This window comes from Acipenser ruthenus, chromosome 5, assembly GCF_902713425.1.
Source record: "Acipenser ruthenus chromosome 5, fAciRut3.2 maternal haplotype, whole genome shotgun sequence".
In the NCBI taxonomy this organism is placed as follows: Eukaryota; Metazoa; Chordata; class Actinopteri; order Acipenseriformes; family Acipenseridae; genus Acipenser; species Acipenser ruthenus.
In genome coordinates this window covers 74,082,586-74,104,229 of record NC_081193.1, presented here as the reverse complement: position 1 = coordinate 74,104,229, position 21,644 = coordinate 74,082,586, and the positions used below count along the sequence as shown (strand labels likewise).

The window sequence follows — 21,644 nt, the reverse complement described above, 5'->3', positions numbered from 1 at the left end:
ATAGGCCACAATATAACATCTAAACAAATAACAGTCAGATCTCGCTCTGTTAGGACCAGCTCTCTTCAAAAAGTTTTACTCCGTTACAATGTAAAGTGTAGTAAAGATAAGTGAAAACATAGTAAAGATGTGATTTTGTAAAACTGCAAAATTACATTGCAACAATTATACCATGGTGAACATTTTTTTATATATATAATAACAATCTTTATATAACACCTTTCATAGTGGACCACCATCACAAAACACTTTACAAGATATGAGACTAAGGTGTGTGAACTATGCATCAGTTGCAGAGTCACTTACAACAGAGTCTTACTCAACAGCATAAGCATAAGGAGGTTAAGTGACAAGTGACTTGCTTAGGGTCACACAATGGAGTGTCAGTGGCTGAGCTGGGATTTGAAACAGAGACTTCCTGGTTACAAGCCTGTTTCTTTAACCACTGGATACTGGACCACACAGCCTCTTTTATATATATATATATATATATATATATATATATATATATATATATATATATATATATATATATATATAAACCTGAGTAACACACGTAATAGATCATGGAAGTGAGCGTTCATCAAAAATGAATACTGCAAAGCACTCCAGTCAAGTTGCTATGCAACTAAAACACGCATGTGATGTAGTTGCTAAAGCCCTGGCTTTGGGGTGCATTGTGGGAGAATCCCTGTCACACTGATTCGGGAGAGCGAGAAGAGCAGGGTGGAGGATGGTGCAGGAGCATACAGTATGAGCAAAAAACCGCAATGAACCTGCAAACTGAATAATGCACTTCTGCAAAGCTTCCAAAACTGTCATCTTATTCCGGCGGCAAAAGAACAGGTTAGAATACCTATATTCTATAGTTATTTTTTTTTCTCTGCGTTCATATGCATCTCATTAGTGTCTTATTTTTAACCACCCGCTTTCGTTCCATCGGCACCTTGTCTATTGTAGTAACAGCAAGCGCCCATTGGGAGCACCTTGTCATTGCCACAGGCCCTCAGCAATTGCATATAATTTTTTTTAAAAATTGGAAGCTTGCCGTTAGTATGGAAAGTACAAAAAATGCATAGGCTGTGTATTTTTGCAGTTATGAATAATTGACTTAAATACATTGCAATGCAGGCCTCGTAAGACTTGCGTGGGCAATGGGTTCTGGGAATTATAGTCTTGAACTATTGTAGGTTCCCATAACTAGTATGTGTTGAACTCATGCAGAAAACTTCATCTCCCAGAATGCTCTTCTGGCCGCACGCATTTCATCGATCCATCTCTGATTTCTGATCCCAAGTAGTGATTTAATCTTTATAACGTTGAGCGACAGTGGGTTTTTGTAGTTTGTCCAATGGTTGAGAACAGAAGGCGGTCCTGAATGGGGGTTGAGCTTACGCATTGGTGTAAAATAAGGGCGTGGAGAATCGCGCGTGGGTTTGATGTTGTTTCTTGGGAAACCAATGTCCTCGTGCGCCGCCTGTCGCAAGGAAGATGGTTGTTGCTGGGCTCCAGCTGCACTGCGGACAAAAAATCTGAAGGAGGAAAGGGATAGGCGGTTTGGGGGTGGGTTAAAATAGTATAAACTATGCATCTTTCAATAGTTTTAAGTCAGCGACATTTCAGAGGTGTAATGCGCATTGCTCATTTATGTTGTAAAATAAGTTTATGTAGATTTTAGTTGTTTTTCTTATAAATGGTAAAGTAAAATGTATTGCCTTCTAGTTATATAGCAGAGAATGTCTAGTTTTTTTAATAGGATGCGCTTTTCGGTCTTTGAACATGTTATTATCAAAACACAAAGCACAATTTAAATTAAATACCAGAAGATGTGCATACAATTGGAACCAGCCATTAAGTAGAATAAACTAGCTAAATAAAATAAAAAATACAATTAATAAATCCAATATCGGAGTTTAATTCTAAGATTTTTTTTAATCTATGTGCTGATTAGCCCTGGATGATTAGTTGTGATGGTCATTAATTCATTTGATACTTCTAACAAAATAAAAAATGAAGGATACAAAGAAAAGAGGAAAAGGAATCGCTACCACTATTTCTGAACCAGGTAAATATCAATAATGTTAAACTGACCAGCATATGGGACAATGTTAACAGTGAACACTATCGGTATACTTTTAAATCTAAATATCTGTTAACAGTAATTACAATAATAATAATGATAATTGTGTAGAAAATTATTTTTCCTTACATTTGGTGAATCTGATGTAAGATCATGTGCAACAGTTGTTGTTTATGAACATAATTTAATGTAAGAAACTGTATGAAAGCTCTGTGGTTTTCATAAAATAACCAGCTGATTTTATATTACTCACTTGTTTTCATCTTTACATTAAATTGCCTGTACGAAGTAATATCTAGAAGCCAGAAGTATGGTATGATTCAACAAACCAACATTGTGGTTTATAGGGTTACCCCCCTGCTGTGTTAACTGAAACAGCTTTGTGAAGATATTGTATAGCATATGACATTTTTTCCCCTACTAGCATTGAGTATTGTTTCATCGTGATAAGCATGTGGCCAGTAAAAATGCAATACATATACTTTTTTTCATGTCTATAATTCCTCTAAGTGAAAAATCACTTTATTTTTAAACACTGAGTAAAGAATGCTTGTATGGATATTGCAGATATAGCATGGATTTAACAGACGAGGCTCATTCTAGTTTCTCCACAACAAATGTTGATTTACTAATTTGTATACTTGACCATTCTTAAAGTAATCAGCTCGACCATTTAAGGCCATTTTACTCTGCTTTTTTAAATGCTGATGTTCGAGTCCTCTTTGATTTGTCTTCAGATTGTATTACAATTGAATTGGCAGTGTTTCTTTTTTTTTCTAGTAAAGTACTTTCTTTCTTGTCTGCATGGTTTTAATATGTGAGAGAATATGAAAGGTGTGTTAAACCCAGAGGTCAACTCAGGGATATATTGTATAGTTTAATCCTCAAGTGACAGCATTATGACAGTCACAAGATAAAAAAAAAAGATTGATATAATTTAGTAATTTATATGATTGTCTACAGTCTTAAATTATTCTGTAGTGTTTATTTTAGCATTGTGATAATTTAAAATGTAGCCTAATGATATCGTAAAATATGGGTGCCCATTCTGATCCTGATTCAAATGCAAGCCACTGTTCACTAATTTTTAACTATAAATCAATAGATTACAAACTTTTAACCCTTGTGGCTAAAAAGTTATTCAGACTGGTGAGAGCGTCATTACCAAATTATATTAAACAAAGTACAGGAAGAGCATGATCAGGATTGTTAGTGACTAAAAACCACAATAATATCCCTTGCTCAGTGCATTAACATAGCGTGGGCTCATTACAATAAAAAAAATGGTCTGTGTTCTCTGGTAATGCCCTTTGTGCTGGTTTACTAAATTGTTTTTATATGTTTTAATAAACTTGCAACTTAAATCTGTAAACATGTTACAATATTACTCTGGAATTCATTAAATATCTGATCCGAAATGATTAGTTCAGAATAAAGTGTCATGATTTTAAAGACCATCTTAAATCTGTCAACACATGATTTTTAGAGGTGCAGCTGAGGGTAAGGTAGAGTACTTTAGATTGAATTTCTTATTATACTCCATGAATTCATTTCAGAAACTGCCAGATTCGTCAATGAGGAAAAAACTTGATGTCAATTTAAAGTTAGGGTCAAAGCATTTAATCAGAGGGCCTGCATTGAATTTTAGGAATCTTAAATCCAATTGAGACTGTAATTGGGCCAAGGTTATGATAAACAACACCTGTAACAATGCATGTGAATCTCTTTCGTGTCATTTTGTCTGTAAAAGTATGTAAAGCACCAGGAAAGGCCTTTCGTATTTTAATGATTTTACTGCAGAGTGCTGCTACATGACAGTAATTTAAATATTGATTTCTAATTTAAGACAGCTACTTCTTTTGCAGGCGTATTCTGACATCCTCACTAATATTTTTGGTGCAGTCTGAAATAAAATGTGATGTATTTAATTAACATCTGGTAAATTGGGAATTGAATATCTGGCATTATCAGAGAGACCTAAGGTTTTGAGAAATTGTATAACATGGTGAGAGATTTAACTGTTTTTGAAAAAAAGAAAACACCAGAAATGTGGCTGCACTTCACCTACTAATGCAAAACAAAATGGCTGTTGCAGCTTTTTATTTCTGGGCATTATTTTTGGGTATTAGGCTACTTTGCCTGGATGCAGAAAAAAGCTATTGCAAAAATCCTTCACCATATACTTAAGATGCTGAAATAAAGTAATTCAAAAAATACATTTTCTTATCCATGTCTCCCAGTATGAGTCTATTCTGAATAGATAAATATGCCAGTAAAAGTAATCATGTAACTATCACCAATTGCTGAATCACAGAGAATCTTACTATTTTCAACTGAATTACTTTGCTGTTACAGTATGAAAAATGATCAGTGCTCATGGAACTGTGATTTCATTTTCAGTTAGTATAGTCAGAAAAAAAAATATATCTTGCATTAATTTAAAAAAAAACAAAAAAAAAAACCACATGTAGGCCTACAGTATGTGGTTTCTTGGAATTTGCATTGGTTCTAGATATAGCCATGAAACTGATAAATCTGAGTCAGTCAGAGGAGATTACTATGAACATGTCAGCTAATAGTTTCCAAATTGAGGACCAACTTTGTGATAGCATACATTGTTTTTAAAGTCAGAAATGCCATGCCTGATCAATTAACATAGCACCAAACCTTTTGTTTATTTACACATATTGTAAGAGTCTAAAGATAAGCATATCAATAAACCCTTTTAAACTTAAAAAAACTGAAACAGCAAGTAAAAAGCATTTGAGCTTGGGTCATAACATGGTAAACGACATAAAGTCAAGTTTTTATAGAACTATATGTCATCCCAGTATTGGTATTCAACTTTTACCCAAATTCAGACCTTCATTGTAATGAAAAAAATTACTCACGGGATGGAGGATGAGCAAATGGACTACAGCCTGGATAAAGCACTGCTATTTTGTATGCATTCCTTTTCTGCTTGATTTTACCAGTTTCTGGCAACGTTCCATGTGTGTCTCTTGCTGTTTTATTATTACAAAGGTACAGTAACAAACCAATTAAGACAAAAGCTATTCAATTGTATCCATTTTAATTGGCATGATTTTGTATACGGGTGTTATTTTTCATAGTCAGCTGCGCATGGTTGTCTGCTGTCCTGGACACTGCATGCATATACTTGTAAGCTGATATTGTTATCTATATTATGACTGCTGTTGCATGCCAATGTTTAATATTAGATTTAAAAATAAAATTTGAAGTTCAAAGTGTAATCTTATTGTAAAACATATATAGTGTATGTGGTGTATATTTTTTAAATATTTGCTCTTGACCTGGTCTACTTGGCTTGAGCCTGCATCAAGTTCTTGTCGTAATCAGCTTGTGATTGCATAGCATAAGGAAACCAAGAGTACTGGTAATATTTTATATTATTTTTGTATTATAATTAGTTTGCTGCAAGGGATGATTCCAGGAAATGTACAAATGCCCAGTTTATAAGCTTGTTAACCTACAGTATGCATATGTATGTGAAGCCTTGCATTTTGCGATGGTCACACGAGAGACAAGCATACAGTCGACAAGCTGGCAGCACACAGGCAACAACCTAATGCAACCCAGTCATAATGCACGTTTTTGTCACGAAACGCAAACATGCTGCAAAGTAAGACTACGGTATAAAAATGTACTAATTACATTAATAAACCTGTAGTTCCTTCTTAATTAAATAAAAAGGTATAGATTCGTAGTTATTTAGTTTGTAGGTCTATGTATTTAATATGGCAAACATAATAAATATATTGGTATTCATTGTCCTAAACAATATTTTCAATAATTCTAATTCTAAAATTAAAGATGTTATGATTGGGGGTTAATGTAGGAATGACAGGCATACTGTACACACGTTAAATTAATTTAAAATAAAACACATTTTAAAAAATACGCTAACCGTGTATTTTATTGTAAGAATTTTATTCAAAGCTTAAATATGTTATTGTAGTTGTTGACATTACCATTTGCTCATGCACATACACACTCTTGCATATCAATAGCCTGCATATAATTAATTGGATGAAATGCAGGAATTGGAATGTACCATATACGTTGGCTGTCTGACTTTATGGTCTATATCCTTATTATCATGTGACACTACTATCAAACATGATTGATTGGCTGGTATTGAAAATGTTGCCCTTATGTCGCCTTAGATAAAGGCGTCTGCTAAATAAACAAATAATAATAATGTCGCCTGAAAAATAGAACATCATCCTAAAGTGGGAAAACATGTCACCAGGGTGTTGACCAGGGTGGTCACATGAGGCAACAAGCTGGCAACATCTGTGTTACCAGGCCTTTTAAATAAACAGAATCTTCACCACCAAATGTAGAAATGTCTATAAATCCCACAGTTGTATGATTTGTATTGCTAGAGCACTCAAATTTAGAGAGATACTGTATAGAGGCCAAACTTGTGACCATGTGAAAACTGTACGTCTAATACAGGCCACACATTTACTGTATAAAGTGACATTTTTGCTACCTACTGTATATTACGTACAGTAGGTCAAAGGAAGTGGAAACTATAAAGCAGCATAATAGATTAAAATAGCGACCTTGTCTATTAGGGCTGCTACAATCAAATCGAAAATCGTTTTTTCCAGTCGATTCCGTGTCTCATTATATACATCGATATAAATACTGGTAATCGATTCAATAATTACATTTTTGTAATGCGCATAGTTAATAACATTATTTAATGCACTGAACGCCCTGCCTTGCTATTTACAGTATTTCTGCCAGACAAGCAGTGGGCGTGCTCTTCTTTTCCTGCTCGTGTTAACTAGCATTTCATTTGCTGGTCCCATCCTACCAGCGAATCAGTTTTGAAAATGCTTTGTAAGCACGCCCCTCTGTGTGTGGTCGATGTAAACAAAAAACAAAAAAAGCACACTGCCTTGAATCCGAAGCAAGATGACAGGCTTGTATTCCTGGCAAACAGCCTGCAAATTGAAGAAAACTGACTGACTGTATAGTATGTGCTTTTTTGGAGTTTTAAAATGAACTGTTATATAATGAATATTTAGTAATATTCAATAACTTTAAAACATTTTTTTTTTTTAAACGATCAGTGATGTTAAACTCAATTTTGGAGTAACGATCGGCTTGACCTGTATAGCAGGTATGCATGTTGTGGTAAGTAAATTAATTTATTTGTGGTATTATTATTATTATGATGATGATGTTTTAGGCAGGGATTTCCGCATTGTGTGTTTTACAGATAGTGAAGGTTAGGTGATACAGTATTAACAAGATGCAATGCGTGATACTGCAGCTGTCACTAAATAATAAAAAAAAGCTTCACAGTAATATATTTGTGTCTAGTTTATATAGATTACATTCCAAAGTACTATAATCTGTTTGGAATATTTAGTAACACTCCTGTAGTATGTTAAACTTGCTTTAGGCTTGTTGCAAATGTTGTGGAGTTTTTTTTCTTCTCCTGACGCTACCAAGGTGTAATTAACCCTTGCATTCCGTTGTTGTGGACAAGCTTTACAGTAACAGCAATGATATTAAAATAATCTTGTCGGGGGAGAGGAATAGAGTGACATGTATGTGGGTGGGACAATCGTCCATATTTTTTCGAATGATTCAATTTTGAGTGCCCAATTAATTGATTGCTATTTGGAGGCTTAACTGACAGCCATATTGTCTAAACAGTATGAGTGGCCAAACCGCGGCTCTTTTGCAGTTCAAGTGCAGCTCCCGGTAAAATGCTGGGTGACGCATGCTTTGCGGCTCGAATGAACTGAAGAAAGAATAATAAACAAAAGAGAGAGAGAGTAAAAATAAATACGGATAACACAAACAGTGTTTATTATTTGTGTTATCTGTATTCATTCGTGTTAATTATTCTTTCTTCTCTCTCGTTCTCTCACCTGTTTCTTTGAGCCTGCATGTTCACTCAAGGATATTTCGTCACTTGTTGACTTTCGACACCACCTGCTGGCGCATGCATATTTTGAAGCAGGATGTGCATTTGAAAGTAATCTAATATATTGTAGAAATAATTCCAGTAAACAAATAAGCAGGTGTCCAGGACTCGCGACCTTTGATATGAGGTTACATTGGTTGTCAATATTACACAGTATTAGACCGTGTAAAGACAATTACAGTATTTTCTTATTTCAAGCTCCTTGGACTTTTTTTTGGCCCATTCCATGTTTAGTTTGTTAACATCACATCTTCAACTTTGTTTCTTTAACATCCTCTAGATAAATGGCTCGTTTAAGTTGGGAACTGCCCGAGTTTTCACTGGCTGGCCGATGCAGTGCCTAGCACCAGCTATCCAGGACGAAGCTAAAATGAACGGGGCAGGGGAGCAGGCCGACATTCTGCTGGCCAACTGCATGGTCAAGGACAGATGGAAAGTGGTAAGTGTATATTTTATTTTTTAAATGCACTAATTCACAAAAAGGAAAGGAAAGCATGGAGATATTTACAGAAAAATGTAAGGAATTGTACCTCGATCTGTTCAATGTAAAAATCAACACAAATCATACTGATGTGATTAACACCCACTTGAAACTATTTAGATTTTGTATCATGCATGATTTTATAGTCACTAGCTTGATGCCCTGTGAAGACAAATATTTGTGATTGTGTATTTTGGAGTAGATTGATATGAATTTATTATGATTTATTTCAATTTTTCAAAACCCTCAGTTTATTGGAATTTTAATCATTAGCAATCCTTGAAAACAGCTTCATAAGTTTAAAAACTTGTCATTGGCAAAACAGGAAAATGTATCATGTAGGCCAGGGAAAATTCTGAGAGCTGCAAGATCACCAAGATATTGGTGAGACAGTACATTCCAGACGGTTGCCATGCTGATGCGCCAGGGAGGCTGCACTTTAGTTGATCCCTGGAGCCAGTATCGCCACCGTGGTGTGTGCTGATGCGCCAGGGAGGCTGCAATTAGTCTGGTCCCTGCAGCCAGCATTACATTTCAGCCATCAATACCGGTCCAATAGGAAATCCATGTTACCTGGCGGAGGAAAAGTGCTTCAGTATAGGCTTATATATTACAGTGAAGCTACAGAAAAATCAGGAAGATCTGGAATAAATCCAGTGGATGCTGTAAATAGTGTAGGTGGTGATGAGGGAAAGACCACGTGACAGAGTTTACCACGACTTGGCAATTTATTGAAGTCGGAATCAAGGCAGGTTGCACCATTTCTCCACTGGCCTTTACCATGGCAATGAAAGTTATTATTTGGGCCTCAAAATGAGAAATGTGAGGAGAATGGCTGGCTTCTGGCATGAGGCTGCCACCACTTAGAGCATACATGGATGACATGACCACCATGACTACAACGGTAGCCTGCACAAGCAGATAACATCAGATGGGCACGTATGCAGTTCAAGCCCACCAAGTCGAGGAGCATTTCCATAATCAAAGGCAAATTTGTGGATACTGTGTTTTATATTGATGGCGAGGCCATTCCAACAGTGTCAGAAAAGTCTGTAAAGAGTGGGGGATTTAAAGGACACAGTCAGAGTGGGAGAGGTGAGACAGCAGGAAGTGCAAGGGCAGAATAGGATCGACAGTAGTGCACTAGCGGGCAAGCTTAAAGTCTTGTACTTTCAGTTTGGTCTTCTTCCAAGGTAGCTGTTACCACTTACTGTGTATGATGTTTCCCTGTCAACAGTAGAGAGACTGAAAGCCTTGATTAGTTCATACGTTAGAACTCCCAGCTAATGGCTGGGAGTTCTACAGTGCCTGAGCAGGGTATTACTTTATGGTAAAGGGAAACTATAGCTGCCAGTCTCAGCTCTAAATGAGGAATTCAAGTGTGCTAAAGTTCGGCTGGAAATAACTGATGGAATTGCGTGACAAGTGTGTGAGGGAGGTAGCGCCCATAGTGAGAACTGGGAGAAAAGCGGTAGTAAAGGACATGATGGAAGATGCAAAGGTTGCCCTTCTTATCAGTGATATCATGGGGCAAGTAAAACAGGGAAGAGGTCTTATTCTCTGTTTGGCTCCTCCGATGGCACAAAGCAGCTCCAGCTGAAAGGAGGAAGTTGGTAGTTATTGAAGTGCAAAAGCAGGAGGAGAGGAAGAGGTGTGTTAAGGCATGTCCCAGGCTAGGCAGGGAGAATGGATAAGATGGGAGAATGTGGAACAGTACAAGATTGGCTGGTGAGACCTGTTGACAATATCACATTCTTCCAGGATGTAAGGTCATATTTATTTTGCGGATTCTGCCAAAAACACAGAAGACTCCTATATAACAGCGAAGCTACGTCTTGGTTGATCCCCACCACTACTATCTCATTTTACCTTGGTGAAAGCCAAGTCCAATAATAGCATGAAGTAAATAACAACTACAAGGCAATGAGTCTTGAGGCAGAGCTATTAAAAGGCTTTCCAGTAGACCCATGTTTCTACAAGTAGTCTCTCAATATCTTTTATGATAAGATTGTACAGTAAGATACACTAATTGTATTTTTCCTTTCAGTGTGTACATCTTCCCTTTTAAAATTACCTTATCATAATAACAAACATTTGTGGCTGAGCATAAAAATGATGTGCAGTGTTGTTATCTGAAACTGTAAAGACTGTATATGGTGAAATTAATCATTATTTTATGTGTTAAAATGGTAATCTGTTTAATGATTATATTTCCAGTTGTAATTGCTGAAGAAATTGACAGTTTAGACAACCCAGAGTGAACAGAAAATGGGGGAATGTTTAGTAGGGAATTCAGTCACGCATTAAAGTTAGATTGGCAGCTAAAGGTAGATTGACTGCTGTCATTTATTCAGGACATTGTTACACAGTCTTTTCATTCCAGACTCCAGAAAATGAAACAGTACTGTATAATAAACAGTTCATTTACAACAGGAGCTGCAGAGGGTGTATAAGGGAGTTGCATTTGAGAAACACTGTACTTTACAATAAGAGGCACTGTACACATGGCATAACTAATAATGTGTTATTTATTTAATATCCTGTTATGGTTTGTGTGTTCTCCTTGTCGGACATTATTTACAGTGCATTCTAACTATTCCAGAAAAAAATGTCTGGTTTCTACCAGAAAGCTATAGGTCTTAATTTTTATAGTAATTTTTTATTTTCTTCTGCCAATATAAAATGGGTAAGTTGTGCCCTAACTCAATCATCCCGCGCTCTGGGTGTGTAAAATATGTGTAAAGAAGGTTAACCGTTAAACTGTAATCATAGTTGTGCAGAGCCAGATTTTAGTTCATAAGTATAACCGTATTCACTTGAAAGAAGAATATTTTCTTTCTAATACGTCCTTTGAATTTAAAAGAACCGATTTCTCTGGTCTGTTTAGCTGAAGAAGATTGGAGGAGGAGGGTTCGGTGAAATCTATGAAGCCTCGGATCTGCTGACGAGGGAGAGTGTGGCATTGAAGGTGGAGTCTGCCCAGCAACCAAAACAGGTCCTCAAGATGGAAGTAGCTGTCCTGAAGAAACTGCAAGGTAGGTAGACTGCACACATCCTGAGTGAGAGGGATGAAAAAGGATAGGCTGTATTGTTTAAAATTGTTATACAATGTATATATATGTATATACAGTGCCTTGCAAAAGTATTCAGACCCCTGACCAATTCTCTCATATTACTGAATTACAAATGGTACATTGAAATTTCGTTCTGTTTGATATTTTATTTTAAAACACTGAAACTCAAAATCAATTATTGTAAGGTGACATTGGTTTTATGTTGGGAAATATTTTTAAGAAAAATAAAAAACTGAAATATCTTGCTTGCATAAGTATTCAACCCCCACACATTAATATTTGGTAGAGCCACCTTTCGCTGCAATAACAGCTTTCAGTCTTTTGGGGTAAGTATGTACCAGCTTTGCACACAGTGTCGGAGTGATTTTGGCCCATTCTTCTTGGCAGATTTGCTCCAGGTTGTTCAGGTTGGTTGGACGACGCTTGTGGACCGCAATTTTCAAATAGTGCCACAGATTCTCAAAGGGATTGAGATCAGGACTTTGACTGGGCCACTGTAGGACATTCACCTTTTTGTTCTTGAGCCACTCCAATGTTGCTTTGGCCTTGTGCTTGGGATCATTGTCCTGCTGAAAGGTGAATTTCCTCCCAAGCTTCAGTTTTTTAGCGGACTGAAGCAGGTTCTCTTGCAGTATTTCCCTGTATTTTGCTCCATCCATTCTTCCTCATCCCCACAGCATGATGCTGCCACCACCATACTTCACTGTAGGGATGGTGTGTCTTGAGGCATGGGCAATGTTAGGTTTGCGCCACACATAGCGCTTTGAGTTTTGGCCAAAAAGCTCTATCTTGGTCTCATCTGACCACAAAACCTTTTCCCACATCACAGCTGGGTAACTCTCATGCTTTCTGGCAAACTCCAGACGTGCTTTCAGATGGTACTTTTTGAGTAACCATTCTTTCTTGCCACCCTCCCATACAGGCCAGTGTTATGCAGAGCTCTTGATATGGTTGACTGGTGCACCATTACTCCACTCCCAGCCACTGAACTCTGTAGCTCCTTCAAAGTGATTGTTGGCCTCTCTGTGGCTTCTCTCACAAGTCTCCTTCTTGTTTGAGCGCTGAGTTTTGAGGGATGGCCTTTTCTTGGCTGTGCCTGGGTGGTGTGATGCAGCTTCCACTTCCTGATTATTGATCCAACTGTGGTCACTGGGATATCCAAACACTTGGATATTATTTTGAACCCTTTCCATAATCTATGCATTTGTATTACTTTATCTCTAACTTCTGTAGAATGCTCTTGGTCTTCATTTTCCTTCAGATTCACAGCCTGACCAATGATCCTTCAACAGTGGGGGTTTTTATCCAGAAAATGTGCCAGCAACTTTAATGGTTCACAGGTGGAGGCCAATGGTAAGGTAATTGTGTCCTCGTTAGGGCAATTTCTTTCATCGGTGTAAACTGGGAGCTTCCACAGCACAGGGGTTGTATACTTATGCAAGCAAGATATTTCAGTTTTTTTTATTTTTCTTAAAAATATTTCCCAACATAAAACCAATGTCACCTTACAATAATTGATTTTGAGTTTCAGTGTTTTAAAATAAAATATCAAACAGAACGAAATTTCAATGTACCATTTGTAATTCAGTAATATGAGAGAATTGGTCAGGGGTCTGAATACTTTTGCAAGGCACTGTATATATTTATTTGTCTGCGCAGTTACTATTATCCCGGAGATTGTGCTTCCATGATACACCAAGATCTTCATTCACCCTCTCAACATTGTATTTAGCATACTTTTGATTTAAAGAAACACAGAGTATATCTAATGTTGATGTATTTAAGTATTTATTTCAAATGAGAAGTTCAGAAAAAATGAGAAAATTGCATATTATACTGCATGTATAGTTAGATCATTGTGTACAAATATAAAGATACATGAAGCCACAGTATGAAAATTTAAAGTTGGAAAGCTATTTAGCTACTTACCAAGAACACTATAGAATGGTCTGAGTTATGAAAACAGGGTTTACACTTAAAAAAAGAAAAAAAGATATGTACAAAAAGTAATATTCTCGAATCATACTTTGTTGATTCATAAGTTAACTAACAGGTTTCATTGTAATTGTATAATATCTTACAAAAAATATGGTGTGTGAATTTGTATTCAATTTATTTAAGATTTCTCCTTTTTTAAATTCATTTACACAAAATGAAATTCTTGAAATGAAAAGTTATTTGTGTATTAGATACAATAAAAGTAAATAATATATAATTTTTTTTATTTTTTTTTTCAGGAAAAGACCATGTTTGTAAGTTCATTGGTTGTGGAAGAAATGAAAAGTTCAATTATGTGGTTATGCAACTTCAGGTAAGCTGGATAACTTTGTACTTCCTTATAAATTACACTTGTGTAAAATATGCTGTCTGTTACATGACAAAGTAGACCCTGGAGTCCGTTTAATTAACTGTTTTTTCAACTTATATGTGACAATGCAACAAAAATAAACAGTGCAACACAAATGAATGTTTATTAATTATTAAAATTATTTTTAATTGTGTCTACATACTTACTAACAAGGTGCAAATGTTTGATCTAAGGTTTACAGAGCAGAGGGCTACATAGCAAAGTTACTGTGTGTTGCAATGTGACCAAATTGCATGGAAATAACGAAAATAACAAACAAGATACAACTTTGCAAAATCTTTGAATTTTAGTAAACTGTATACATACCTGCAATAATATCTGCTGCTATCACCATAATTGGGCCATATAGTTAAACGCAGCATGTCACCGGAACTTAACCCCTCTACTCACTTGCATTTCTGCATTAAAAAAACATCTTTCTTTGGTGTCACAAAAAGTCTTGTTATTTGTAAGAGTGGAAAAACTAGTGAATGTACTTCTAAATTAAAGTAATACGTTTGAGCAGGTAACAGTTGAACACTTAGTGCATTCATCAAGGCACTCATCCTTTACCACCACTTGGACCAACAACTCCACTGTAAATATTCAATAGCTTCAGATGACATTTTTATAACGTCTCTTAAATTCCATCATGCTGCTCTTTTGATTTTCTTGATTCAATTTTGATTCAACACAGATGGCTTAGTGGTGAAGTCAGACCAAGAAATACAGACAACAATACTGCAGATGGAAGCGCTGGTGTGTTGATTTAATAACTGGAAAGGTTGAAACAAAACAATGACTACAAAACAAACGGCACAATGGCCAAAGCAAATACACAAAACATTAACAAGACAAAACACAGAACTATCGTGCTGGTGTAAAACTAGCACGGGTAGCAATTGTAGTTCTTCTTATATAGATCTTACTTTCACGCACATCTCTCGTTCCTCCTCTGAACACTCAACCCTCATGAGCGACTGATCTGCTCTTTATATATATACGTGACCATCTCCAAATTCTTAATTGTTTAATTAATTTGGAGATGTTCACATTATGCACGTGTTTAGCTGGATGCGAAATTTTACCCCTATCAATGCTGTAAAACAATAATAACAAACATGTTTTTAAACAGTGAACAATACATTGAAATCATATTAATACAATAAATACAAAATAAACAAAATACACACAATCCTGACAGCAGAAATGCTGCAGGTGGCACAGCTGACAGCGGCAATGCTGACACCGGCAATTCTGGCAGCGGAATTGCTGCCAGTGACACAGCTGGCAGCGGCAATTTTTGGGCCATTAAAATTAATCATTGTTTAATTACACTTTACAGCAGTGTATGATAAGTCAATACTAACTCAATACTAACTGTGTTCTGTTAGTATTTATGCAGCTGGTGAAACTGGTTTGTCAGACTTGGTTATCATTTTCTGTTAATTTAAAATGTTGTCTTACCATGGTAAACCACTCTCAATCTGTGCCCACTATTAAGCACGAAGCCCAAAGTAGCGCTTGCTGTGGGTCCCCAGACAAGATCAGCAACTTGGTGCAAACCAGATTCAAACCTTGTGTGCATTGCTTTTACAAGGTGAGCCACTGAGGAATCCATCTAAGTACAGTACTTTTCAGTGCTTTGATGTGAACCAGCTTTCAAATAACGTTTATTTTCTAGTAATACACATATTGGTTTTAACAAAATATTTAAAATATGTATTTAATTTATACATTTGTTGAGTTGCTTTAAAAGAAAAAAATGGTCTTACCCAGGACCACACCAATTTGCTTATCTAGCTTATCTAGTTGCATATCTTAAATTCAAGCTTATCTAGTTGCATATCTTAAATTCAAGCTTATCTAGTTGCATATCTTAAATTCAAGCTTATCTAGTTGCATATCTTAAATTCAAGCTTATCTATTTGCATATCTTAAATTCAAGCATAACCATTTTTACCAGTTTCATGAAAGAAACGACTGCCGTTTTATTGAACATCAACATTTATTTAAACCATTAAATGATTTATGATGATTAAAAATTTGTGAAGAGGGCCTTGTATACCATAAAGCTATACAATAAATGTTATGACATGTAAGGTTTTCTTCTTATCTTATCTCGCACCAGTGTCTTCATTTTTTATGGGCCGGAAATACATATTTTAGGAACTTTGGAAGCAGTACAACCATTTCTTTGCTTGTTTATTTCTTGTTCCCTAGGAACTAGTAATGAGAGGCACATTCATATATCTGTAGTGTCTGTATTTGACATGCAAATAAGAAAATCAGAGCATTTTTTTCAGTTACTTTTCAGATGCAGTAGAGAATACAAATGTGCTTATAAATGAATGCATCTGCAGATAAGTATAAACCTACAGTATAAATAGATGCATCTGTAGCAATAAAAAAATTACATAACTGAATCTGTCAAAATGCATTTTTTAGAAAATGCAGATAAACTCATAATAAATATACTGGGGAAATACTGAATTTAAATGGATAGAATAGTGCCATCTCTTTGTTCAAACTATATTATTTATGTATTGGTAGGAATGGCCATAATCATTTATCAAATAATCGAATAGAAAATTGTTAATCGTTTAGAAAATGATTAATCATGTCATATATCTTGTATTGCAACAAACATAATGTATAAATAAGTATTAAATACATTTCTTTCTATAGCTCTAAATTACTCAAGCTCCTGACAGATAAAAAAAAAAGACAGACGTTCTTAAAAGTGCAGGGTGATACCAATACTGTAGCTATGGGTAATGGAGGTGGTGGGAATGCACCATTGCACCTATTAAAACTGTATTTAATTATTTTACAAAATAGGTGTATTTTACAAAAACAGATATCATAAAATTCGCTGTGGTTAATATTATATAATATATACGTTTGGGGACATTTGACCAAAGTAGACACTAAAACCGTACAAGTCACACTTTGCAAGAAAAGACTGAGCTCTATGCTGTTCATGTAGACAATAATAACCACATGATACAAGCATGTATCCAACTACCTGCAGAGTGAGGCCCAGCTTCAAGCCTCGGTCTCTGTTCACTGCAAGACTGAGAGTATGCATTGCACAAGCAACAGAATTACCAGCAAATCGCAACAAACCATTACAGCTTGCTCCACAAAATGCACTCCACAAAGGAGCGAGTCACAAACCTAATGATTGAAACGATTGCTAAAGATTAATTGACAAGGTTAAATAAATAAAATAAAAAAGCACGTTTTGTAGTACAGTATTAACATGACTTTAGGCAATGATTGTACTTAATACATAATTTATGAGGCTTTATGTAGCAGAATGTATTCCAGGATTGGGAGGTATGTACCATATTACTTAATGTAAACATTTATTTATTTTTTATAGTTTTCCAACAAAGAAAATGTATTGATTCATTGTAATCTGTGTGTTATTATGTTGCCTTTAATTGCTGTTTTGAATTTATGCATAAATTGGGGTTTATGCATACTGTACTTGATTACAGCTCCTTTTAATAAAAAGAGCTACTTAGGCTACGTATACACACAGGCTAAATGTGGTTGTGAGTTCACCTTTTGCTCTTAATACGGTTTGTATACACGCACAGTTTGGTTACAAAGGGCAGTGACAACCGCACTAGTTAATCCTGTTCGGAACAAGTATCGAGTGTGGTTATTGTGGTATTCATTCAGTTCAGTTAGTTAATGCGCACTAACTGTGTGTGTGTGTTACAACCGCACTAACACAACCACAGTTGGTGCTCAGTGGATTTCTGCGCAACTAATGATGTCATTGTTTATCAGACATTTCCATGTGATAAAAATGGCTAAAAAAAATATATAGATAACTGATGAGCCAAGTTGATTTTGTAATTTTGATGAATAGTAAATGCATAACAATGGTAAATAGTGCATACATATAATACACTTTTTTATTTAATCAAAGTACATTTGTATAATATTTTGTTGTAAGAAAAAAAAAATTGTATTTTTGGTTACAACAATATGGGACAATTTGTATCCCCAAATGCCACAGTGCGACCACAACTCGTTTTTAAACCGATACCGAACGTCTCTTCTGTGTGTTTTGGCACTCCAGGAAAGGTCTCAGTAAATGACAAAGACACATATACGACTCCTTAGACATGCGTACATTTTTAATCCAGTCATTTGGAAGCCACTGAAGTCGTTCCAACCAGCCTTCTGGTCTGAAGATCGCCCAAATGTTTCGATCTACCGTCATGGTACTGCAGATCGTCGCCACTGTATTTATCAGTGCAGAAAAAGTAAAACGGCGTCTCCGCTGGTTTTGCAGAAAAGAGCATAGCTGTGCTTGACAAGCTCTCGATCGATTACATACAGTGCTTTCTTCCAAAAGCATAAACAAAAACAGCCTCCATGTTCTCACACAAAACCTCACGATCATCATGTGATGATGGCCCGAGTTCAGTGGTTTGTTTAAACAGGGAGTCACTCACCTCAGTAATGAAAGGTGTGTGTGCGTACAACAAACAACCGCAGCGAGTGCCATTTGTAAATACTGTTGTCGAGCCAAATGCAGTTTGTGTGTACGTAGCCTTATTGAAGCATTGTGAAATAGTCTTTTTTTTATGTATTACCTCAATTTTGGTATTATGTAACCATTATTTTTAGCCAGTGGCACGTTGATGTAAAGTATAATAATGTAACAGTTTAATTGTTTAGTAAATTCTGTATATTCTGTTATTAAAATATACAGAAATGTCCATCCCTGTGTATTGGTCAAGCTGTTTGAAGGATTGTTTTTAAGTATTTTTCCTGATGAATTGTGGTATGGAGTGCTGGGTTACAGTAGTAGATGAGTTGTCTATATATGTACATTTATAAAACTTTAAAGATAGAGAAGTGCTTATCAAGCTGTGATGAGAAATGGTTAGGACATTCTTTAGCATACATTATTGAGAATTGTCAGAATCAGGAGAAACTGTGTACTTTAAAAAATCAATAATCTAACAAATGTGGTCTTTTTAAAACCATTTGTATTATTATTTTTATTTTAGCGAATGTAACACATTTTCTTACTCTCATATAAATGTATATTTACACTCAAACCATTTTATAACTAGTACCCTTACAAGAAAAAGTGTTTTGCTACTGTAATCATGTCAACATTACATACAGCATGTTATACCTAGGATATAAGGTGTGTGCCGTATGAAGATTTGGCCTTAGAACTTGCATGTTGGTTAACCTTCCTAACTTGAAATAAGTATTCATAGTCCAGTAACTTTAAAATGTGTTTTCATGTTGGCTGTTTAGGCTGCCTGAAATGAATTCATGTAATTTAAAATGTGGCCCTTTTAAAATTGAGAATTTGAGGTAATTGTATGCTTTTCCCCAGGGAAGAAACCTTGCAGACCTCAGACGTAGCCAGCCACGTGGGACCTTCACAATGAGCACAACCCTTCGATTAGGAAAACAGATCTTAGAATCAATAGAAGCCATTCACTCTGTTGGGTTCCTGCACCGGGATATCAAACCTGTATGTACCCTTTTAAACGTGTAAGCATCATTGAGAAGAGAATGATCTTTTTAGCCATACATGAACCCCCACTCCCTGTTGCAAACACAAACCAGCCCATACCTTTTCAAATGTTAATGCAAATGCTGAAAACAGAAAGAACCAGCAAAAAAAAATAAAATTAAAAACATGGGGACCATTGCAAAAGCTAACTGGTTTTGTCTGCGTTTGCACACAGGTTAAACTATCTTCATTAACAATATTAGTGTAATAATAGTTATTTTTGCTTGAATTTGGAGTATGCAAACCGGATGACTGTCTTTGAAAGCAGATTGATGTCACACTTCTAATTGTACAGCTAACACATGGATCTATTACAGGACAGCACTGCAAATGTAAAAAATGTAGAAAAATATTTACAATATCATGTAGTTTTCCAGAACATCCTGTCTTTAACTTGTCTTGTGGTTAATAAACCACTTTGCTGGGTCTGTAGGACGAATAGACTCAATTTACTGTGTTGGAATTCACAATATGCACTTTTATGCAAATTAAGCAAGATCAATCTGTTCCAATATTACATTTTTTTATTAATTATGTTTTTTAAAGATACGTATTGTTATGTTTTCCAGATGTCTGTGAAGGCAAAATACACTTATGTCATATGGCCAAGAGGTTAATTAATGGTTAGAATATCCTACAGGTCAGGTCCTAGCTTTTTAATGCTACACTATGTGACATTGTGGAAGGTCACTTTACACTTTGTGTCCTGCACTTTGCTCCAGATTAAGAAAAAACAAACTAGCAGGACCTAGTTTGAAACAATATACTATAAAGTTTCCATAGCAAACCTAGTGCAGCCTAGAATACAACACATTTCCTGTTGATAAAGAATTAAATAGATTTAAGAGCACAGATTTGTGGTGGACTTTTGATTATCTCTGTTAAAGTTTAATGCAAAAAGATCTCAACTGCATATAATGTCAAATTTGCACATTTTGGAGAAATATTTAGTGCGTTGTAGGACACCTTATCTGGAAAACATGTTTTAACTCTTTTTTTCTGTAAAAAAAAAAAAAAAAAAAGGCTATAAATCCATATGGTGTGAGTCATTCTGCACCATAGTCTTTAATTTTGGAAGGGATTAGATGTTTTTCAGTTTTTACCATTCTAAATTCAGTCACATGAAATTCCATTGCATAACTTCCTTTTTTTATTTATTCATTTGTTTATTTATTGTTAAAAATAATTTTTCTTCCAGTCTAATTTTGCCATGGGACGACTCCCTTCAACGTATAGGAAATGCTTCATGTTAGATTTTGGCCTTGCACGACAGTACACTAACACCAATGGAGAAGTAAGACCTGTAAGTAACTCTGCAATTTTATGTTTATTCTATTAAATTGAATTTTCTTACAATATAATGCATTCTTAAATGTGCCTCAGAGTTTTGGCATCTTGTAAGAAAATACTTTTTTAAAATGATCTATTATATTAAACATATGTGTTACATTGTGTGAATTATTCCCTAAATGTATTTGGTAAGAGTTTCCTTTAAGGCTGTTCAAAGCTGATTTTGATAGATATTGTTGCTTTGGAAAGGGATTGATTTACAAATGTCAGTATAGAATGCATTATACTCTCTTTTATCCCTTTTGATCTTAAACCTTAATTCACAAAGAATGAAAGAAACTGTTGTACAAGCCATTGAAACAGTTGTGAATTGCTTGTAGCGTGATTGTGTATCTTTATAGACTGGCCTACAAAGAGCTGTTTCATGAGCATTGAGTGAAAAAAAGCTCATGCGGAGCCACAGGTTTATGAGGGTCTTTTTTTCAGAATTTAAAAAAAAAAAGATCTCAGTTTCTTATTGAATAGTCTATTTATGGCATTTGTGAGATTCAAATTACATTATTGGTGTTCTTCAGTGCTAGGCACTGCTACACGAGTGCATTATTAAATACATGCATTACATTTTAATTATGTTAACTGAAAGTAATCACTTGTGGAATTATAATTAAATTGTTTGTCTACTGTATCTGCAGTATGTCAATTGTAAGTCGCCCTGGATAAGGACATCTGCTAAGAAATAAATAATGACGTTGGCCTTTTGATATAATGTGGCTGCCATATTGAGGTCATATGACCTTTGATGTTACAGCTGCATAGAGACAGTACAGTTTAGTAC

General features: G+C 35.5%; 1 protein-coding gene across 3 annotated transcripts in view; it reads left to right on the top strand.

Moving 5' to 3' along the window:
- The first annotated feature begins 688 nt into the window (after positions 1-688).
- LOC117403089 (tau-tubulin kinase 1-like) overlaps positions 689-21,644 on the top strand; it is a 62,029-nt gene continuing 41,073 nt past the window's right edge. For 2 of the 3 annotated variants that reach the window (XM_059024504.1, XM_059024502.1), the window contains exons 1-6: positions 689-846; positions 8,335-8,493; positions 11,423-11,570; positions 13,847-13,920; positions 19,337-19,477; positions 20,718-20,822. In XM_059024504.1, the coding sequence (XP_058880487.1) occupies positions 8,386-8,493; positions 11,423-11,570; positions 13,847-13,920; positions 19,337-19,477; positions 20,718-20,822 (576 nt within the window). In that variant the 5' untranslated portion in view covers positions 689-846; positions 8,335-8,385. Of the gene's footprint in view, positions 847-1,453; positions 2,066-8,334; positions 8,494-11,422; positions 11,571-13,846; positions 13,921-19,336; positions 19,478-20,717; positions 20,823-21,644 lie in introns of those variants that run through there. The other variant, XM_059024503.1, reaches the window with a different exon arrangement.